The 19,387-nt window shown below is 42.1% G+C and overlaps 1 protein-coding gene across 4 annotated transcripts in view; it reads right to left on the bottom strand.

The window, feature by feature from the left end:
• Positions 1 to 4,033: 4,033 nt before the first annotated feature.
• Positions 4,034 to 19,387, bottom strand: part of stard13a (StAR related lipid transfer domain containing 13a) — a 52,839-nt gene continuing 37,485 nt past the window's right edge. For 3 of the 4 annotated variants that reach the window (XM_023416603.2, XM_023416605.2, XM_023416602.2), the window contains 13 exons: positions 16,848 to 16,919; positions 15,679 to 15,760; positions 13,953 to 14,016; positions 11,602 to 12,923; positions 10,804 to 10,974; positions 9,920 to 10,079; positions 9,561 to 9,759; positions 8,732 to 8,945; positions 8,254 to 8,368; positions 7,288 to 7,539; positions 6,795 to 7,012; positions 6,096 to 6,272; positions 4,034 to 6,007 (listed from right to left, as the gene is read on the bottom strand). In XM_023416603.2, coding sequence (XP_023272371.2) covers positions 5,890 to 6,007; positions 6,096 to 6,272; positions 6,795 to 7,012; positions 7,288 to 7,539; positions 8,254 to 8,368; positions 8,732 to 8,945; positions 9,561 to 9,759; positions 9,920 to 10,079; positions 10,804 to 10,974; positions 11,602 to 12,923; positions 13,953 to 14,016; positions 15,679 to 15,760; positions 16,848 to 16,919 — 3,164 coding nt within the window. In that variant the 3' untranslated portion in view covers positions 4,034 to 5,889. Of the gene's footprint in view, positions 6,008 to 6,095; positions 6,273 to 6,794; positions 7,013 to 7,287; positions 7,540 to 8,253; positions 8,369 to 8,731; positions 8,946 to 9,560; positions 9,760 to 9,919; positions 10,080 to 10,803; positions 10,975 to 11,601; positions 12,924 to 13,952; positions 14,017 to 15,678; positions 15,761 to 16,847; positions 16,920 to 18,758; positions 19,377 to 19,387 lie in introns of those variants that run through there. The other variant, XM_087176713.1, reaches the window with a different exon arrangement.

The following is a 19,387-nucleotide window of genomic DNA, read 5'->3' as shown; positions in this document are numbered from 1 at the left end:
ACAAACGGACATTAGGAACCTTAATTGTAATAACCCTTATTTGTAAATCCAAACAAAGATATTAGCCAGAAATTTACATACAAAAATGTATTTTTTGATCAGTTTTATTGTTAAATATTGATGTTTCTCTCCACTATTTTATATCTTTAAACAAAATAATAACATGTCACTATTTTTGCTTGTTTTACAGGAAATACAGTATTTTAATTTGCATTGAACCGCATTAGGAATTACAGATGCAACTTAGGAAATGGGTTGCAAATCTTTTTTTTTTTCTATGCAATATTGTGATTTTTTTTTTTTTTTTTTCATCAAGATGGTTAGAAACAACTTTGAGGATTCTGGAGATACTTTCAGCAGCCGTGACTGTTTTCAAAGATCATTAGGCATTAGCTCATTAGCTCTGTGGCTCCGTTCTCCAGTGCTTCTGCCACTAACAAGCTAATGTATTTGCAGGTGAGGCGCCTGGGCCACAGAACCTCAGGAAGGGTTTGTATTTTGTTTGAACACCCGATAGACTTTATTCACAGTGTAGTGACTTGAATAACTTTGTGCTTTCATTGCCCTGATGAGTCAAAATGTCTCTACTTTCTACTGTGAGAACAGGCATTATCAGCTGCTGTAACAAAATTTGCCACTGTTGAACTCCTTTCACAACTCCAACCAAAAAAAACAACTAATATGATCAGTGTTTTGCCTTTGTTAGTATGATTTGGGAAAAGTATAAGAAAAGAAAAACACATTAAACTTTGCATTAAAATTATGTGTTAACACTTCTATCGTGGTGTTATCATGGTCTCGCTCAACTTTTTTCACCCTGAAAGTAACAAATGTGATCAACAACCTCAGCTAAGTGCAAACAAAATACTGTTTTTAATATTCCATCTTTTGAAGCTTCTAACACACGGTTCACTAATTCCTGTCGTTAATTGTGCACAGCTTTGCCGTGCATGCCAATACCAGGCCATACACTCAAGAGCACTGTACACACAACTGCCAACATAGTCTCATCAATAATTCATTCATTGGATAATTTATTCATTAATGACCTTATCATGGTTGTCTGGAAGAAGACAGTGGATTAGCCAGTCTCCGAGCAGATACATTCATTTTCCCCTGGCCCCTCTCTCTCTCTCTCTCTCTCTCTCTCTCTCTCTCTCTCTCAACAGCAGTAAACATCCAAAATGCATCACTGCAAACATCAACTGAGTTCTTCAGATGGTGTGAATGAGATGAATGAGATTTCTTAAAACCCCTATTGTTTTGTAATGTGAATTTGACAGTTAGAGTGAGGCTGGGTTAGACTATCCATTCACACAATCATTTTCTTGTGTCTGTGACGGAACATAATGGAAATTAAAGAAAAGCCAGACAAACACTGATTAGTTTTGTCATATCTATTGATTTCATCAACATTTTTAATTTAAGACTTAATGATACATCATCAAGTTTTTAAAAAAGTATATTTTTTTAAAGAATTTGTACTTGGCATTTAGAAATCACATGCAAAATTACTGTATTTATGAATTAAGTCTATTTAAAATATGATTAAATATATACTTTTGGGGGTTTTTTTAAGTTGCTTTTGGTGAACAAAATACTAATTATAAAAACACAATTTTACTATTTAATGTATATACTCTAACACAGACTAAAATGTTTTAACTAATTTATTGATTCAGTTTTACTTTTGTACAGTAACATGTATGCACACACATACAGAAAGCCAAATAATGAAAAAAACATGAAAACAGAAAATGAGTAATAAAAATAAAGAAATTGAAGAAGAAATACTGGTGATATATAAGTTGCCCTCATGTCATGCTTTATCTCCAGAAAAAGGTTTGATAATAGCACATTACCAAGAGCAATGGCATAGCGTTCCTTTATCTTAATTTAATTCATTGAACTGATGTTGGATATTGGGACTGAAGTGATAACTTATAAGTATGCGCTATATGATGATTCTCATTGGTGTTATCATGATGTTAATAGTAAGAATTTGAGTTTTTAAAGGGATATCTTTGCGATCTGTCTTTACTGTGTCATCACCACTACCATGGCTCCAGGCTGCTGCTCCTTTCTTTCGCTTTCAGACAGCCTGTCTCTCGGGAATGGGAGATTATCAGTGAGTAGGCCTAGGTCATGGTTAGAGAGTCAAAACGTGTTCTCTTTCTCTGTGTCATAATTCAGTCAAATCTGAACACATCAACATGGCAAACATATTTTTAGCTTCAGTGTGACTTACGCTTCTCGACGATGTCGTCTCCGATTACATCCGATGTCCATTGCAGACAAATATCCATAAAAACCTCTTTGAAAACACAGAGGAAAACGCTCCTGATAACTCCAGAACTTGCCTGAGAATAATCACGTTTTTAGGTTTTTCTTCGGTTTCACAGGACTCTGCTGATAGTTGTTTGCACATCCGTTGACACATTGTAAATATGAACTACTTATAGTTAATTCGGCATACTTTTAATGGTGCCGGTTTAGCAAAATGTAAACAAACACACGCTACCAAAAAAAAAGGTTCAAGGTGTGGGCCACAGCTAACTAACTCCATGGCAACTTTTTACTTCCTGTTTACGTCCATCAATGCCCAAAATTATGGGAACTGTAGTTCCAAAACTTAGTGAATGATTATCCCCTAAATCAAAGTATGACAAAGAATAATAAAAGGATGCACAAAATCCGTCACTTATTTATTTATGTATTTATTTCATATTGCACTACAGTAACAATATTTCAACGTTACTGAGGCTCCCATCCACATGGTTCGTATATTCCGGGAATACTGTCAGTCTTTGTCTATCAATGTACTTGCCCTGTGTTAAAAAACTGTGGACATATGGACAAGAAAGTCAATAATTCAAAAATGTGCCATGGATATTAATAACTCTTGGGCAGGGTTGGTAGCAGGACATGCACTTCCTGTTTCCTCCAGAAGAGGTCACTCTGAAATACTTCTGCAGGGTCACCATGTGTGAAAGAGCACCGATGATCTTCTGAAGCCATCTGCTTTTTATCTGTGCATACTGAGAGGAAGCACAGTCATATCAAATTGATTTTTGTTTTGCATAGATCATGTCTTCATTGTCAACATCTGCTTTAGTGTTCTAGCTGTGGATCAGAGAAAAAAAAATACGCTCAACCACTGTGCAATAAAGTGGATCCACTTGGGAAAATCAATGCTTGATTCACCTTGTCGGTAATCCCTTCTTTTTTTTTAATGGTGTAATTTGCAACATGTTCCTCATTTGTCAGAGCCCATGGAGTAGAGGAGCTAAAGTACTCCCATGGTGCAGAGGATCATTGACATTCAGGAGCTGTTAACAGTGTGCCCTACTTTCTAGATAAAATCACTGACTTGTTAAATGAGGTAGAAGTTAAAGTAATGTTTCATTCATTTCTGTGTTGTTTCAAAACTAACAGACACACGGGCATACAGGGAGGCTGGGGAGAGCAGCGTCTGTATTCAAACACCTTCACCGTCCTCTGCCGGAGTCACCATCTAACACGGCTAAGTAGGTAAATGTGATTGAGTATTGATCCGAGCGGTGGTGGTTTGGATTCCAACCATCCATCCCCTGAAAGGACACAGAGAGTGAAAACGTCCTTAGGGAGAATCCCCTGATGTTGTGATGACTTTTCATTCACTCAGTTATCTCAAAATATTTTCGATGGCTTACTTTCCCCATGTTCGTTCATGACCTCCAGACTTCAGCAGGGCAACAGCACCACTCAATGGACACAAGAGCACAGAACAAAGTAAAAACATATTTGTGATACACAGTGTTTACTGTGATTTAAGCTACTGTGACACTGAAGAACATTTCCACAAACAGAAAACAGTGTTGAATTCTTTTTTTTTTTTTTTTTTTTTTTTTTTTTTTTTTATTGTCTTGTTTAGAAACAATGGTTCTTTTTTTCTGTCACTTTGTCAGAAATAACCAAGCATAAATCAGCTACTCAGCTCGATCTGGAGCCTCTCCACACACAGCCGAGGGCTCGTGTCAAAGTCACTCATTCATTCTTTTGTCTGTCTTTTTGTCCTTCTCCTACACACATATTTACACACACACACACGCACACACTCACGCATTCACACACACACACACACACACATACGCCACACTGTTCTCCAGGAAACAGCATCCACACAGGATTTTAGTGGCAGTGTAGAGACACTGTATCATAGCAACACCATAGCAACGCTGCCTACAGCCGAAACAAAAAAAAAAGCTGCAAGCTTTAGTCTGCTATTGCTTTAGTAGGATGCTGTGTGGAAAGTTCACATGTCAGCATATCAATATGATAGGAAGACCCTGAAAAGCTATGATGTTTGATCTGCTGGCACAGAAAGCGTCATGTATATATATATATATTTATATATATTTACAATACAGGCTGTACGTATATCTAAAACGCAGATACACAGGTACATCCATGCACACACCCACACATGCAAAATTTCAAACATGCTTCCCAGAAGCAGTGAAATGGTCACATGTCTTAGACATTGTATAACATGACAGCAAAAATAATAAAAGAAAAGCAACAATGATACCATATACAGAGATATACTGACAATAATAACTTTAAAATAACATTTCATTTAGATAAGATTAACACTGAAAATAGTGAAAATAGTGACAGAGGACTAAATCAACAGTGATATCCAACACAATGTATCCATAACAGGGTTAAAGCACATTTATGGACCCGATGAGTGTTTCCCCTTTCTGTGATCCAGATCCCTCACGTACTTGTTTGTCCTGAAGCTAGTGCACTTTTCACAATGTTGTGCTGTCATGTACCCATATTGTACTGATCCTGGTTATTCCTGTAGACAGGGATTTGTGTCTTTACAGCATCTGTGGCAGGCTCCACAGATTTGTGCTGATGTAGGTCAGGGAGGTCCAGTTTAAATCAATGAATAATCGTGTATATGATGTAATCATCAGATATTGATGATGTTGTTTGTGTGGCTGCTTTTCTAAAATGTACAATGATTAAATCAGATCAGGGGTGAATAGGATCTGTTTTCTCACTTCTAGTCAATAAAACATCTGAGAAGAGAAATTGTTCTAAACAGTTTCAATCAAATTGCTCATGTATATTGCAGGCAGGCCATGTGGCACTTTACAGAGATGGGGTTAAGATAGATTCCTCAGAGTAATCAATACAAATAAAGGTTTTTTAGTTTAAATATGAGTAACTTTCATGCCAACTTGGATCACACATAGTCTTCTACAAAATCAGTTATAGTTATGTGTAAGCTTCCGGTAGGTAATCTATTACAATAACAGTTAAAGTGATATCAAATGAAGGTGTTGGAGATTAAACATTTACCAACACTATAGAAAAACAGTCTCATGATCCAACCTGCTGATGCTGCCTGATTCATTGGATCATCTTTCTTTTCCTTTTTTATTTTTATTTTTTGCAAGATATTGTATTTTTAGGTGAGGATTTTGAAGAATGAGCCAGAGCAATAAATACTGAAAATACCCCATCTAATAATGCACATGGTTAAGAGCCAATTATACGAAACATCAGCGGCTGGTAAAAGACAATAAGTTGTTTCATATTTGGAAACCCACGTTTGTTCTATGGTATGAAAAAAATGGCTTGGAAAATAAATAAGTAGTGATATTCAGAATTACTGGAATACATGAGAAAAATACCCCTCTCTTCTTTGTGTGTGAATGACTGTAACTCAGCACAGTATGGTACAGTAATGATCAGTGTGGCTCAGCAGCATGAAAAGACACCAAAGTCCGTTGCCTGGATGACTCCCGCTCCTGGGTCACTGGGTGTCTTGCCCAGCTGCTCTGGCAGTGTGACCCAAGATTTAAAAGAAAAAAAAAGCTTCATTTCTGGGGTTCAGCTCTTGGCCTCAGTGCTCGTCTGATCGAGAGGGTGAAAAGAGGAGCGGATCCTCTGGGCTTCATTAACACACAGGTGACCAAACGCTTTGTTGTACCATTCTGGAGACCTCCCCCTGTAGCGAGAATAGAAAACAATGCACATTATTGATCGCAACGTTTATCAAAACCTTCACTATAAGAGCACTTGAAGTCCGCCCACACCTGAGGTCCACTCTGGAGATATGGGTGAGCCTCGTCCTCCCCGTCCCACAGGGCTCGAGGAGGTACTGTGACTCCAGCACAACCCCCCTCACCGCTCCCACGCGTGGGCTGTCGTCATGTTCGACGGACACACACACCAGCGCACATGAGCCTTTGCACAGGTCTGTACGCCATGATCTGAGGGGGTGGAGAGACACAAAATAGAGAAGCTGTGAGCTCAGTCAGACATTGAATGTAGGAATGTGATATATTGTTTGATAACCTTTTTATTAGGACTGAAACTAATAAATATTTTCTTGATCTATACCGACATATAACATCAGGAAACGATGAAAAATGTCAGTAATAGTATCCCAGTGCAAAGTGATTTCAGTTTACGATTGAATTTACTAATTTACTGTAAGACCAATACAAGCAGCAAATGTTCTGTTTGAGAAAATGACTTTGTCAATTATTTAAATCTCAAAATAGACAGAGATTAATTTTTTTATACAGTATGGTATTTCAGAAATGTTCCTGTATATAAGGGAAATATTTGAGCAGGTTGTTTTGAATAGTCTTAAAATACAAGCTTTTCATGTATCAGTTGGTATTGTTTGTACCTGGAGTGCTACCTACTGCTCAGTGATGGAAAACATTCTTTAGATAACAGCCTCTAACATACACAAACACTTCCGAATGAATTTCAGTAATCCTGACCTTAGTACCACGTAGTCACAGCTGGGCTGAGGCGCCATGTTGCGGCAGGAGTACTGGTACACGTCTGTCTGTTTATCCAGCGTCTCCAGAACCTTCTCCTGCTGTAGTTCGGTCTGCCACAGAGGGCGCTCTTTCAGCAGCCGCTGCAGCACCTCACTGGGAGCTGCGGACACCTCCACACACACTCGCCACCGCCTCAGAGGGTTACCATCCCCTACCTTACACACAAACACATGGGGAGTGTTAGATTTATTGTGACAGGGTGGGTACAAAAGAGCTTTATGCCTTATCTTATCATGTATAATTTGAATGTATAAGTGGGCGCACAGAAATGTGTGTAAAAAGATTCCTTTAATTTAATTTCTTTTGGCCCTTTAAACCTCTAGGTAACATTTATAATGATGCTCATATTCCCTGTTTTCCCTCCCCTGTGTCTTTCCCTCCCACCCCTCTCAAAATCCAATCATATTCCAGCATCTCAATGACCACACACCTTTTTAAATGCCAGTTCGGTGTGGTCAGTAGTTGAGCGAGACACCCAGCCTTTGCTCTTATCCCTGGCTTCTTTCAGCAGGTTCTGGACCAGGCTTTCTAGGTGTGTATGATAGGATCCTTCCTCATCCTCCTCTTCCTCTTCCTCATCCACTTCCTCCTCGTGAGCCTTGCACAGCTCGTCCAGCGGGGGCACCATCAGCTCAGCCTCCATGTACGAGTTGCGAGACTGCGTCACCATCTCCTCTGGGATCTAGGGGAACAGCCAGAGGACGTGCATCACATCACATCACATCACATCAGCTCTGTGCTAAAGATTACCAAGTCTGAAACAGGAAATACACTTTGACAAATAAGTGCAATTTAACGGGGTTTTCTATTTACCATTACATCAATAACATATACACTTTTTTTTGGTACAAAAATTATAATATCCAGCGTCCACTCACTGCCTTTCAAAAATCACCATCATATAAAAACCTTTAAACTTCAACACTGGTCCTTTTTAATGTTTTGGAAGTATATTAGTACATTATCAGTACAGTACAGTATCCTGAGTCAAGAAGAGTCATCCACTCTTGTTTATCTGAAAACTCTTCAAACCACATTAAACGCAGAAGCACATGGTAATCAAGCCTGTTTTCTTAGTCCCTTTAGAGGTTTTCGCTGACACCAGCAGTAAATACACTGTACACGCTGACAGCCTCAAGGTAATGATGATATACAGTTTTAGAAATGAGCTCAGACACAGTTATAGAGTGTCCTTGGATAATAACAACTCAGCAGAGGAAACGTCACCCCGCTCCATGTTATTTTTGTCTGTTAATTTCATACATAAAGACGTGGTCATGCATTATTTCTTTGTCAACACAATGAATTGTAAAACTGTGGTCAGTCATTTACAATTTTTTTACTGTTATGGAAACAAACAAGAACAATCTAACTGCTGTAAATAGTCAATCCTGACCTGGAACAGACGCTGGCACTCAGTGATCATGTGCGCCAGGCCCTGAGTGGCGGCCAGGTTCTCATTCAGGTCTTTCTGATCGGGACGGCCTGTGGTGTACTTCCTCTGGATTGACCTTGAGGAACAGAAATACGCAGAACATAAAACATGTGAGTGTTTACATGGAGAAACAGAAGAACGCACTTATCGGAGTAAAAGCTATATTCTATCATGAGGACCTCCACCAAACAACAGTATAAAATAATAACACGGGGGAAGCTTGATATTGACATGGTGGAAAATTACATAGAGGGAAATCGGTGACCATAATAGTAATGACAGCAGAAGTGACTTTACTTATACTACTGCCATTATAAGAAGTATTACTGCTAGGCACAAATGTAATAACGGTGAAAACAGGTATAAAACAACGTAATAAATCATAAGACTTCGGCCACCAAGTTTGAGCATCGGTGCCCTCGTCAGTTCAGACGCGCACCTTGGCGACAGCGTCTCGTTCTTCAGTATGCTGAGGTGGAAGAGCGAAGGTCCCAGGCAAACGGCCAGGTTCATTGGTGTCATCTGGTTCTCCTCCACCAAGGAAGTGACGTCACGCAGGAAGCAGAGCAGCGTCTGCAGGACCTCCCTGTTTTCGTCTGGCATCAGCAAAATGGCCGCTCTGACGGCCTGCAACCTCTGCTCCTTTGGGACGTCTGAAGAAAAGAGGAATTGAATGATGGATTGAAGAAAAAGTCACAGTTACCAAAACCCAATATATATATTTTAAAGATGATCATTTTGGCAATTTTCTATTTTGATAGTTGACAATTGGTATGTGTTTTAACCATTTAGCCACCAGATGACCCAACGCCAAATATTTGATGTCTTTAAGAGCACATATGCACATTTCAAACATAAAATTATATATATACAGGAAGTATACTATACTACTATTTTGGTCAGAGTTGGTTAGTGCTGCTGATATATTTGATGACTGAAAAAAAGAAGGTAATTTGCAGCATTTTGGATGTGATCAAAAACGATTATTCTAAAGGAAATAAAAGTATCAAACAGTCGTTGTTAGACATGAAAAATATGTGTCACTTATTTCTTCTACTTGCTGTAGCTGCAATGTAAACTGTTTGAAATTCAACTCATGAAAGTAACATCAGTTTATTGGCTCGCTGAACCAATCCACATCCGAATGATCTCCTTGGCCAGAGGCAGATACCATCAGCTGTGTTGCGACAGCTTCAGTATTTTGTGTGATTTTGTGTGTTTGCCGTGACGACGTGTCACGGGATTCACGGCTCCTGAGGGCGACTTACACTGGTAAATATGCAGGAAAGTTTCCCCCAGCTTGCTTGTTAGCAGAGGCTCAGGCAAGTCTCTGAAGAACTGCTTGACCATGTCGGCTACGTCGTAGGCCGACTGGTCCTCGTAGCTCACAGAGTCAGGGGACAGCTCACACTGCTGCCTCAGAGCCTGAATACGAGACTTCACGCCGGATTTACGGAACAATCCCACCTGAGAGGGGAACGCCAGCGGCGAGAGATGAAGAGAAAAAAAACAAAGCACAAGGCTTTTTGTCAGCTGACTCGTATTTGAGATTTAAACAACCAAAATTAGCAGAATGAGGAAGAAATGTACAGATTCTAATCCAGTCCTGTAAAAGCTGTTTTCTAACCTGGTCCAGACAGTGTGTTCTGAGGTGGCTGAGGGCCTGCTGTAAACACAGAGGGAGCGGAAAACCACAACGCTGGACATGGACGATGAGGGGAACACCAAACACACTCTTCTCTTTGTAGTCTGGCACCTTGATGCGCTTCATAAACTTGGGCACAGACCTGGGAGCGATAGACAGAAAACAATTAGGGAAGTGTGTGGGAGAAAGAGCGGCCTGTGCTTTCATTATCTCTCTCCTCATGTAGATGCTGGTCAACAGAATTTCCCTCTCGGGGATAATAAAAAATTAACAGGACCGGTCGTTAACAACACAAGGATGTGCTTGTGTTTGCGGGTCATGGAGACTGGTGGGTTTTTTTTTTTTTTTGCGGATGTGAATCTAAAGCCTCTTTTTTGACCAACACTGGAGCCTTTGATTACTGAGTATGCACAAACCCGTGCTTGCTGCAAGGATCAGTGAAGTACGTGAAGCAGATGTTGTGTTGACTGTGCATATGGTCCTGCTATTTCAGCTCTGATGAAGAGAAGCTGTAAGTAACAGAGGCCACTGTAATAGCTGTGACACTATTGCTGTCACAGAGCACATATTCCTCAGTTGGCATGGAAGATTGGAAATTATAAGGCAATAAAAACAAAACAGAAAGTTTGTTCATATAATTTAAATGAGAATACAGTGAAAAAAATAAAATAAAAGTAAGACCAGAGGTTCCAGACACTTTCCATGTCAAAGTGTCTGACATCACATCTTGTAAATTCCCTGAATTATGAACTCATGCATAAAATATGAGCTAATAGCCACTTTGTGGAGAAGAAGAGAAAAACATATGGACAAAGACGGGGTACAATCTCTGTCAGGATGTGGTGTGTGGCAGCGCGGATACCCACCATGTCCAGCCGTGTTTGTTAGACATAGAGTATTTCTCCATGATGGCGGTGAGGCGGAGCAAAGAGAACTTCTGCAGCAGGCTGAGCTGGCCTGCTGATTGGCTGCCGATCTGCAGTGAGGAAGCTGGCTGGTTGAGATGATCAGAGGTTCTGAAGCTGGGCCATCGCAGACTGGGATGGGGGAGAAAAGAACAGGAGACTCAGAGTGATTCAGCTAATGTAGAGGCCGGATCAGGTCAATTTAAAGGATAATTCTCATTGTTTCTCATCTGTGATAATAAGATTGTAGATCTGGGTATACAGACAGAAAAATACAACAATGCGGGAAACACAACCATCAAACTGCCCCATCCTGGCTCCAAAGCTGGAGGTTTGGGCAAACTCCAGCAAAGAGAATGAAGGTGTAGCTGCTATTAAATTATTCCTTATTAACCGTTCATTGTAAACATCCCTCACAGCTTGTAGACCAACTTACTGGTTCAGCTTTTGCCAACCATATGTACTACAGTCTTCCTCTGCAATGAAAGTATTATCAGTGATATTTTGGGGGCCCTCACTTTCAGTTTTACCTCCAAATAAAGTGTTTTCAATGATCAGGCTTGTTTACAGCCTGTCTGACCGTCTGACAGCTTGTTTGTTGCCTTATTAGACTTTGCTGTAGTGATGTGTGCATGTTCCAAGATCTCACTGATTACTTTGGTGTTCACAATGTTTTCATAACCAATAAAAATGAGGGCCAAAACTATGAAAACACAACCCAAGTTTTAATAAACCCAAATGATCTGAGCAGCTGCTCACCGTGGTCTTGTCAGTGAGGCCCCAACTCCAGAGTCCCGCCTCTCCCGACTGGTCCCTGTTGAATCGGTGTCATTCAAGGAGACGCCATCTCTCTCGCCTTCGCTGGGGGTGGTCCTGCCCTCCCCTTCCTCCTCCCCCTCCCCTGTCTCACCCTCGGGCAGCACGCTGCGGCTCCAGTGGTCCACTATTTGTTGCAGGCCGCTGACGTGCTGGATGATGTCATCCAGGTGAGGGAACAGGTTGTCCTCTTTCTCTAAGTCCAGCAGGTCTCCTGTGCTGGCGTACAGGTGGGAGCCCGGCACATTGTCATAAACACTCGCCCTGCTGCCCCGTGGCGCTCCAGGACAGGGGGGCTTGGAAAGAGGTTTACCAGACCAGGGCTCACCCAGGCCATTGTTGGGTGGAGAAGTCTGGGCCTGTGTCTGAGAGCCATTGTTCTTGTCGCCAGGGGAAGGTGCCAGGCTCTCTATGGATAGAGCTTTTGGAAAGGTGCCTGGCTTATGGTCTTTGGGGATGTGAATAAGGAGGTTTTCATATGAGTGAAACTGGTTTCTGCCAAACTGGCTCTGCCCTTCAGTCCTCTTACCCTGAGAAGGCAGCTCCATATCCTCCAGATACATGCTGCTTCTCTTGCTGGCAGTGCGGGGTTTTGTACACACAGGTGCCTTTACATTGGGCGCCACTGTCTCACTGCTGGGGCTCACACTCACCATGGATTGGTCTTTACAATCATTGGTAAGGCTGACAGGAGAAGTGTCTCCATCAGTTTCATGGATGTGTTTAGGGCTGTGCTCTAATTGGCTGATGGGAGTACACTGAAGCATCTGCAGTGCCTGAGGCTCCTCCCCCTGTAACACCGGCCCGCTGATGACCAGCGGCGGCCTGCGATTTGAGCTTTTCCGCCTTGTGGATGGCCCCCAAGTGCGCATCATTTCCATTCGACGCAAAAACTCTTTGGCTTTGCTCCGCCCTCCTTGCCCATGGCGGCTGCTCTTGATTGGCAGGGAGTTGTAGTGTGGGAGTTCCCTTGGCGGTTGGTAGGAAGCGGAAAGGGATGCCATAGATATAGAGTCAGGCATGGCGGAGGCGGAGTCCTCACTGTGCAGCGAGGAGATTTCTGTGATCTCCTGCTCGCTCAGGTCCGTCAGCACGCTCTCACTGCTCACTGTGCTGCGCAGACCCTCCTCCCCCTGACCCGTCGGGCTGCTTTCATTGGTGCTGTCCAACAGGAAGTCTTGTAGGCGAGACCAGCGTCGGCTACTCCACTCGAATGTCCAACGTTTGCTGATAGCCAACGGGTCATCTTCATCAGAGTCATCACCCTATGGAAGGATGAAGGAAGCATTAGGTAACACAGTCCATGAGGAGTTTGTGTTTGTGTTCACACAGGTAGTTGATTTGGTGTAAGAAGAAATATCCTGACTAATTTTTTTCTCTTACTTCTAGTCCATTTAAGATTTACAACAAATAAATCCAGGGTTGTAAACACATGGAATGACAGATTACAGATACCCTTCATCAGCACTACATGTGACGTGAAATCAAAACAAATTTTGTTCTTCAAAGTCTCACTTTGAGGTTTGAACCGAGACTATGAAACAGAACATTTCTTCTAAATGTAGCAATTGTAATTTTGGATAGAGGCTACAGTATTTTGGGTGCAGCTTCTTGGCGAAATGATACGATGAAAACATACATCTCTGTTAGTTAATAGTTAAGTTAATAGAACAAAATGAGTGGAGATTTCCCGGTTGTAATGTACAACACTTTAATGTCTCATTTCATGTAATTTACAACTATTTATTATTTTCTTTTATTATATTTGAGATATCGATGGTATACTTGATATATCTGATGTATTATTGTCTCTGTACATTCTTGATAGAGTTTTCACTGTGTGCTTCTTGTATTGTTGATTGTTTTGAGATGTCGACCTCCCTGGGCGGGTTGGGATGGTTAACCAAACCTGTCATCATCTCTACTGGTAATTATATATATATATGGGAGTGAAGACCATTTTGAGTCAGTGCGCAGCCATTGATCTAGTCTGAATAACAACATTCCCATCTGCCATAAATCAGTTGGACTGAATGTAAATGCACCAGAATGACATGTGAACACAGTCTAAATGACATCACCCCCCCCCCCCCTTCAGCCCCATGGAATCACATTTTCAGATGTATATTGCAAAGACAAAGTATTAATTTGTATAATAAGGGCATATAATAAGTGATGAACAAATCTCCACAAAGATATTACAGAAAAATGTGTCTATTCCTGACCGTTGGCTACGTTCTCTGTATTTCCTTGTAAAAACAAACAAATGTAAAGTTAAAAAAAGTTTGGCTTACTTTCTTCTTGGGGTGGCTGACATCCAGTTTCATGGAGGCACACTTGTTCAGAGTATTTAGACGTCTGCAACACACGCACACGCACACACACACACACACACACACACACACACACACACACACACACACACACAGAGTCAATCAAACATGCTAGAGCTGGTAGGTTAGATATATTCTGTCTGTTGCACTACGCTGCTCACTTTCACTCTCCTCTCTTACTTTTCACTACCACCTTCTCCTTCTTTTCTTCTGAGTCTTTCAGACGTGCCCCTTCATTTCTCCTATTTGATCTTCTCTGACTCTGTCTATCCCTTTCTTCTCACCCTGCCTCTCTCCTCTCGTCCGTGCCCTTTCTCCTCCCTATTCCTCCCTCGCCTTCTCTAGCATCACTCTTCTGGGACATCCTCACGCTGAAGCGCAGCCGGCTCCTTCCCTCCTCCCCTTCATCTGTCACCCATTCCCACCCCCTCTTTTACTTCCATACTCTAGAGTGCTGGGGGCAACATCCTTACAAAAAAAAAAAAAACGTCTCTCTGCTGTCTGCACCCATCCTTCCCACCCACTGTCTCCCCCTTTCTGCAACTGAATGGGATGTGAACAGAAGCTGAATAGCAGGGTGGTGTCTGTGTTGGTGCCTTTCATGATGGGATCATTAAAAACATGTTTTTGGGTCTTGTGACCTCTGTCATTTAAAAGATTTCAGCCTCTGGGAAATCCTTGTTTGTACACTGTTAAAATTCTCTGTCCTCTCACACAAACTAGCAGACAGGGGGGATTGCTTGTTGCTGTACCAAAAAAAAAAAACACCAACAGCAAGCATAGAGCTGTCATATCAACTGTCTTTCAAGCTTAAAGTAACATTCAAGTTGGAAAATATACAGAGGGAGCCACTGTAGTCTCCACACCCTGTGTTTCTGCTGCAGGATGGTACAAACAATCCTCGACTGCACATATATTCATACAGGTTGAGAAGTCTATGTTCCATACAATGTGTATTTTTTGCAAGCACGAGTAAGCTAAATAATCTAAAATGTGAAAAAAAAAACGTAATGTAAATGTAAAGAGTGATGCACGGAACAAGAGAGACCTCATTATGATTTTACAGCTCCTGAGACACAGCTCAGGGGGGTCTGATGTGTATTCTCGTGCAATATAGCTGTCAGGAATCACTAACGCTATAATTACCACACCCCTCCTCTATCATAGACATTGGGGGCAAAAAGATAAGGGTGGGGAGGGGCGTGTGCTTGTGCATGCTGGGAAAACTTCACTGAGGAGGAGAATAGGAGATGTGAAACAGAGAGATCATAGAAGTGCGCAGAGGCACCGCTCAAAGCCATCTGGTAGAATACACTGGCATCCACTCACTCCTTCCCCGTTACCCTCACCCCTTAACTCCCACTCCCTTCTACCCCACCACCACCACCACCCGTGTTTTGCCCCCTGAGGGTCTCCTCTCTTTGAATGGGAGATCAGAGCGTGGCAGTGGGGAGGGGGCGGTGACCAGATCAAAGGCTGGGTGTCTGAGCGGGAGACAGGGGTGGGGAGTTCGTTAAGGGTCGGGGTCAGACGTCTAATGATTAGCCTGTTAGCACCAGGCCGCAGAGACAAGTCAATGCATAGAGCTGGGGGGCAGAAAAGGATTCTGGGGTGATTTTACTGGTGTTAAACGAGGTCTGCGTGTGTCCGGTGTGTAAGTGTACAGTATGAATATGTGTGTTCTTACCGACACAGAGGCTCCACCAGATCCCGGTCCAAGAAGTCATGGTCCCTTTTCACTGAGGAAATATCAATTGGAAACTGGGAATCTATGAGACACAGTCAGAGAGAGAGAGAAGAAATAGTGAGAATGAGAGACTGAGTTTGACTGACAGGAGACTGGAGATAGCAGTTTCCTCTGACAGTTTAACTGAAGTATACAGCACAACTGCTGCTACAGTGAACACCTGCCATCTGCATCTGGAGTTTACAGAACACACACAGACACACACAGACACAGACTCAGACAAATTTTCAAACCCCCAAAATAACTTGGATTCTGCACAATGCCAAAATGACTCAAGGCTTTTATTTTGGCGATTCTCTGTGTGTGGTGGCAGACTGCAGGCATCATGTGCGCCCGGGAGCCGCCACAGAGTCCCAGAGGCCAGCATCCATAACCCGACATTACTGGAACTCACAGGATTTGTCAGAGAAGTGCAGTGTGTGTGTGTGTGTGCGTGTGTGTGTGTATGTGTGTGTGTGTGTGTGTGTGTATGCGTGTGTGTGTGTGTGTGTGCTGCTAAAGAAGGACTGCTGGATTTTAAGAGCCACTTCTTAGATTACTGGGGCCATTTCCTGTTTGTGTCTCAATTGTATGAGGCTTGATGATCATCACATGAATGAATGCCTGTAGCTTTTCCAGAAAGGTGGAAAGCGGGCAAGATGAAAGAAAGGACAGACGAAGGAAGAGCAAGAAAATGCAGGCTTTGACAGGGAGATGACCAACAGAAAGAGTGTGGGCGAGTCGAGGAAAGGGTAGAGAGACAGAGAGAAAGGTGGAAGAAGGAAGAGAGAAAGAGAATCTGTGTGAGAGTCCCAGCAGTGATAACAAGGCCTTTCCCATGACCCCTCCCTCTGGACAGGAACTGAAGCCTGGAAATAGAACACAGAGGCCCAGAAGATGGGGATATGAAGATGGAGGGATTGCAGAAAGAGAGAGAGACAGAGATGATGGAAAAAATAAGACAGAAGGAGTCAGACAGAGAGAAAACAAGAAGCAGGAGTGAACAAACGGAGAGAAATGAAGAGGCGAATGTTTGTGTGAAGCAAGGCAGCTGGATAAATTCTGGACTTTGGCTACTGTGTGTTGTGTGTGTGTGTGTGTGTGTGTGTGTGTGTGTGTGTGTGTGTTACCTTCGTAGAGCTGGGCATACTGTGGAAATCCTGCAGCTCTAAGCCAATCACAAGCCTCCTTAGCCTCAATCTCTGCAAAGCAAAAATAAAGCAGTAGGGGCATGTTGATTACACACAGATTAGACAGATTTTTTGGCATTTATGGTTTTACCGTTTAATACAAAATCTGAAAACAGTTAAGAGTAAGGGAGCTAATATCACATCATGTTGAAGGAGGAAAGTCCCACATTATTAAATTTCCCTCTGGGAATTCCAGTGGACTGTATGTCTTCTCTATGCCAAGCTTGATGGGCTGTGTTAATTATTTTCTCTCTAAAATATAAATAAATTTAGACTCAAAGACAAAAATGAAGAACATAACATTGTATTCATCTGTTCTCCTTATCCCAGCATTTTCAGCATATGGGGGAGGAACATCTGAGGGAATTACATTTTCCTCTGGGAATTCACTGGAATGATGGGATTGGAAAAAGCTGGACGTGAGCCAGAGAGGGATGCGCATTATCCTGAGAGGACAAAGGGACAGTTTACACAGTTTAACATGAAATATCCTGTACTTTCAAACAATATCCACTCACATGAACCAGCGGCCAGGTTTCAGCTGTTATTGCATAAATTTAACAGGCCTTACACATGGCACCACACCCCATTAGCCGCTGCCGCCAGAATTACGAGACGTTTTACAGGCATTTGTTTTACTACTTTTTTCCGCTTGCATATGTATTGCTCAGACTGCTAAACTGGCAGCTCTCAAACGTGTGTGTGTGTGTATATTTTCTTTATGAGCAGACACTGATTAAACCGCTCTGCAGAGCTCTGTGCTTACAAAGACATATGAATGATCTTGGTTTAAAAAATCTTTGCAGATTTAAAAAAAAAAAATACAGAAGTATAAATTTATATATAATATACATACAGACACCCATCCTCACAATCACACCCATACATACACATGTATATGTAAAACAAGGACAAGAGAGACGTAGAGGGATATCTTCTAAAAACTCAAAGCAGAAATGGAGAAAGAAGAAGAAGAAGAAATAGCTGTATGACCAGTTTTTCAAAATAAAATCAACCTTCACACAAAGCTATCAAATATAACACAAAAATATCACTCTCATTAACTAGAATGGCATTAAGTAGAGTGTATATACCTCCGCCAAGGCCAAAAAATCCTACACACATCTGTCAGATCCGGATTATTATCCTGATCTGCACCAAATGTCATAGATATCAACACCAGTAATATGTCAGATATTTTACATTAAGACTGATAGCCTACATTATTTCCTGAGAAATTTACAATGTTGAAATACGTCCTTTCTTGCCGTGTTAAAAAATTCCTGGATCCGCCGCCTTTAATCGAATTCACACCAAAATCTTACCCTGGCCCATGACCCATCCCTCCATCAGGTGCAAATCAGGTCAGTGCTTTGACAATCAAACAAACAAACAAACAAACGCAGGTGAAAAACCACCGGCGACAACAGTAATCCCGCATCATCCTTAAAAATCACCGCCCTCATCTCATACCTCTTCTCAAAGCCCCACTCATTCCCTCTCACTCGTCTCATTCATTGGTTCAGAGGTGCTGGCAAGTGAAGGAGGCAGCGAGAGGGCACCGCAGAAACACAGGGGACAAAGTTCAGAATGGCAATAAAAAGCCTCCGTCTTCACCATCAGAGATGAGAACGGTCACAGGAAATGATCCTGCCACCGCAATCCAGCAATTACGTCCCTCTCCCAACATTCTCAGCATAACTCCTCTCTCCAAATCACATATGAGGCAACACATGGGCAGATCGTGAAAAGATTTTTTTTTTTTTTTTTTGGTAACACTCTGAAAATAGGCCGTAGAGAAAAGAGAAATTCCAGTGAGAGGCAGGAAACCCAAGAGAACTGAAAACTTACTTGAAGCCTTCATGGTGCGGGTGATGACATGCTGCTATTTCTTTCTCCTTTGCTCAAGACTGAAGTTTCCCTCTCTGTCCCATCGCACATCCATTCACTACCGTCCAGCTTTTCATCAAGTGGCAACTTTCTGTGCTTTCCTTCCTCGCTGCCTTTCCAACCCCTTGTGTTTACAACTCTGCCTCCCTCTACCAGCCTGCCCCATGCAGGTTTTCTCTTCCCTCTAATTTTCTCCTCAACCTCCTCTCTCGCACTTTCTGCTTTGTTAGGATCCACATACAATATCTCTCTATTTTTACAGCTCTCTCTCTGCTTCTCCTTTCGTCTCCTCACTCTTGTTCTACTTTCTTGCCTTTTCCCTTTTATTCCTTCTTGTGCCCATTTCTTTCTACATCCTGAATATAGCTTTCCCCTTTCTCTTACTCTTAACCTTATCTTTCTCTAAACAAAAATACTCCCTAACACATTTTCCTTAATCCATCTGTCCATGTTTCTTTTGCTGACACCTTTTCATCCTTTCTTCCACTTTGATCCAACAAGACTCCACATCTTCTTTGAGAGCTGCTATTGCCACATCTAATCCACGGAGGAAATGGCTCATTTCAGCTGGCGTTTGCATCAGCCAGCCC

Source organism: Seriola lalandi, unplaced genomic scaffold, assembly GCF_002814215.2.
Source record: "Seriola lalandi dorsalis isolate HSWRI2012SDOR001 ecotype SW California unplaced genomic scaffold, Sedor1 jcf7180002054567, whole genome shotgun sequence".
In the NCBI taxonomy this organism is placed as follows: Eukaryota; Metazoa; Chordata; class Actinopteri; order Carangiformes; family Carangidae; genus Seriola; species Seriola lalandi.
The sequence above is the reverse complement of the archived record's forward strand: the minus strand, read 5'-3'. Positions and strand labels throughout refer to the sequence as shown.